The 3,485-nt window shown below is 45.0% G+C and overlaps 1 protein-coding gene across 1 annotated transcript; it reads left to right on the forward strand.

Moving 5' to 3' along the window:
* The first annotated feature begins 2,182 nt into the window (after positions 1-2,182).
* LOC130842326 (thymosin beta-15A) lies at positions 2,183-3,233 on the forward strand. The gene is made up of 2 exons (XM_057718965.1): positions 2,183-2,282; positions 3,196-3,233. Exons 1-2 carry the CDS (start codon positions 2,183-2,185, stop codon positions 3,231-3,233), a joined length of 138 nt encoding a protein of 45 aa, XP_057574948.1.
* Positions 3,234-3,485: the final 252 nt, after the last annotated feature.

The raw sequence follows: 3,485 nt of genomic DNA on the forward strand, positions 1-3,485 counted from the left end.
GAGAAATTAGAAAATGTGACTTTTACATAGGAGTGTACTACTGTCACAGAAATACCCAGTTGTGGGAGTGAATGACCCTGAACTACTCACCCTTTCCATGAGCACCGCTCCTCCACCACCTGGCCAAGGATTAGAACAGACAACACGGAGCATCACTGGTCGTCACCGCATACTTAGGCTCCTTTGGACATAATAAGCCGAGAGTACCTGATTACGGCTTCTTCAACTTTCAGACGTCCAAAGCTAACTGGGTAAAATGCGTCTGCTTATTGTAGAGGTCCCTATTACCGTGGAGGAGTGAGTATACTTGGGAGGAAGGGAAGTGGACCCTCAGAACGAAAGTAGTGGGAGAAGCAGCGGAGGTAGGCCGGACATCGATCCCTGGGGGAATCAGTGGGCTTGGATGGGGTCTGGGTAGGCGGCTCTGGTATGACGTTATCAACACCCAGTGTTGCTCACCCAGGGTGAGGTCCTGAGCAGAGGGGAGATAGTGGACTCAGCTCTGCAAGTCTAAAGAGGTGGGTGGGGCGAGGAGGCGGGTCTAGGATCCCTTGGCCAATCATAGAGGACTGGGGCGAGGTCTGGGGCGGAGCCTGTCACGCAGCTTATAGCCGAGGGGTTCCACATGGGAAGCCTAACCTAGTCTTCCTGTGTGAGAAGCGGTCTCAGTTCAGCGGTCTGCCTTTCCCCGGTCTTCAAGCCTTCGGGTGAGGACCTGCGGCCCCGCCGGAGCCAGAGGACTAAGGGGACAGAAGGGCGTGGCGGCTGCGGGACTGGCGTATCGGGCCTGCTGGAATTGGAGGGGTGGGGGTTGGGACGGGCGATTTGTACCTGCGCCTCCTGGCGAGTCCGCGCCTTTGTCTTCGCAGCGCCGCTTTCTGCGCGTGAGGCGGAATCCTTCCCGGGTCTGTTCTTGGAAGGTCCGAGGAGGGGGCCCCCGGAGCGGCCAGTCCGCTGTGGCTGCAAGTCCGAGGCTGAGGGGACGAGGAGTTTGGGGCTCGGAATGGGCCCTCTGGGGCTGGCCCTTCTATCTCTCCTCTCCCGTGGCTGTTAGGTTGGGCTGGGCGCCAGACAATACTGATAATTATTTTGAAATATAAGCAAATTGCTGCTAACGAACTGGTCTGTGCCCCCAGCCCTGTTATTATTTTTGAAGTTCCAGTTTTCCCCCCTCTAGAGATTGGCAGCTGATGGCTCATCAAAGGAGGGTCTTAGAGTGACCCCACGGAAAGGAGGCATATTTGGGACGTCTGGCTGCTTGGGGGCATCTCCATTCTGGTCTGGGCACTAGACGTGTCTTACCCCACCAGGATGGGGCCAGGCTCGCACAGGAGAGCTCTGCTTTCCAGGCTCAGGGGTCTCCTATGGTCTCTTCTGGACAAACCTGGAATGATCACAGGGAACCTCATCTCCTAGCCTCATCTCCTAGCCTCATCTCCTCCTCTCTCCTCTTGAGGAGAAAATATGATGAAATAAAGATCAACTCTGTTTGATTTATCCCATTCTGCTGAAGTTCTTGGTTTGATCATAATTAGCCATACTGTCTTACAGCGTTTACAAACCAGTGCCACAAGGAGTTGTGAGACATGTAATTAGTTATGACTGGATTTAATCCCTCCTCTTATTGTAGCCCCTTAATCTACTGTCTTGGGCAAATGAAATGGAAAGAAACTAGTCCAATTTATGCTACCCCTTTTTGTGTGCTGCTCCCTAACCCCCAAGAAAAATGCCCCCCTCTCAAAGTAATTGAATACAAAGTGAAGGTGCTCAAATAATGCTATCTCCTGTTACAAACTCATTAACTGGTTAAACCCAGTTCTCATTTTTTCTTCTATCCCTATCTGCTCATGTGTTTCTATCACCTCCATTTTACCTTTGCTGTGATTTTAAAAGAGTCAGACATATTGGCTCCTGGTTTCTAGAACATCTTGGTTTCTAGTGCATCCTGATCCAATGGCATTTACTGTCTATCAGAAATGGGATAATGATGTGGACTAAAAAGTATTCTAATAAAAACATGACTTTTGTAAGATCTGTTGCTGTTTTCCTGTTGAAAATCAGCAGGTAAAATACACATTGATATTAAATGTGAGAATTTTGGCTGTTACTCCTTAGTGTGATAATAGTTCTACCAGCTAAGTTTTCTTTTTAATGTTTTTTTTTTTTCAGTCTTTTAGTCAAGATGAGTGACAAGCCAGACTTGTCTGAAGTGGAGAAGTTTGACAGGTCAAAACTGAAGAAAACTAACACTAAAGAAAAAAACACTCTTCCCTCAAAGGAAAGTAAGTCATGGGGACTTTTTGAGACAAACAATGGTGAAAATTAATAGGTTCAGTAAATAAACTCTTCTAGTAAATGTTACCACAAAGTAAGCAATAATTAGAGTACCAATTATTTAATATATAACTTTAAAAATATCAAATAGTTGCCTTTTTACTTTGCTTATATAAGCAGTTCTCACAAAATAGATCCTAGTAGTAACGGGGGAATTTAAAAAACTGGTTTTTGTTTGAAAACTACTAAAAACCACATTGAAACCAATCTTGGAATATTGGACATAGTATTAGAAACAGTTTTGTCCAATTTTTATTTGGCATTTTTCTGCATCTAGCTATTTGGGTGATCTCATCCCTAATGAACCATGCAAACTGTGGTTTTGTCCTTCTCTGCCTGATGACAAGATGAGGTGAGATAATCAGTTTAGGTATTGGTTATACTCAAGTCTCCCAGGGATCAAGGGATCAATTTTGCCCTCCCCACTTACACCCTACAGGAGAAACTCCAAGCCAAGGGAAACGTTTTGTCATGTAGCATTATTTGAAAGTTCCAAAGTTAGTAAAAATTGTCTGAAATGGCATACCTTACTAATTGTATAGTGATAGATAAATCCGAAGAAAGTGCTTCACTTACCCCTCAGTCTCAGAGTAATCTGTGGAAAAAATGGGAACTGCATAAATCTACCTCTCAAATGGGGAAGAAAGAAACACACAGTTGAGTCTAATGAATGTTTGGTTCATTAATCTGTGCACACACACACATACGTGACTGAGGATTTGTGGTTAGTGCCTTGGCATTCTAAATTTAAAGAAGGTATGGCAGCCTCCAGTGACTTGGCAGAGAGCTCTTTTGGAAGAAACAGCTTAATCTTAGGTAAACACCCTCTTAATGATTTTTTTGTGTTTATTTTTTCCCCAGCTATCCAGCAGGAGAAAGAGTGTATTCAAACATCGTAAAATGGGGATCTCCTTGCAAGAGCAAATTTCAGCATTGCTTGAGTGTCTTGTTTTTGGCTTGTCTTTCATAAACCTTTGTAGAGATTTTAGGCATCTTGTGATGTCTTCTCACCCGTAATTCCTGGCTAAGAGTTCAGGGGTAGCCAATGTTCCCTTACATTTGCTTTAAAAGTTCCATTGGTGCGTAAATTTCAGCTGGCAGATACTGTCAGTAATCTCACCATTGATGACCTTTGTGCTTGTAGTCTTCGC

This window comes from Hippopotamus amphibius, chromosome X (assembly GCF_030028045.1).
Source record: "Hippopotamus amphibius kiboko isolate mHipAmp2 chromosome X, mHipAmp2.hap2, whole genome shotgun sequence".
Lineage (NCBI taxonomy): Eukaryota > Metazoa > Chordata > Mammalia > Artiodactyla > Hippopotamidae > Hippopotamus > Hippopotamus amphibius.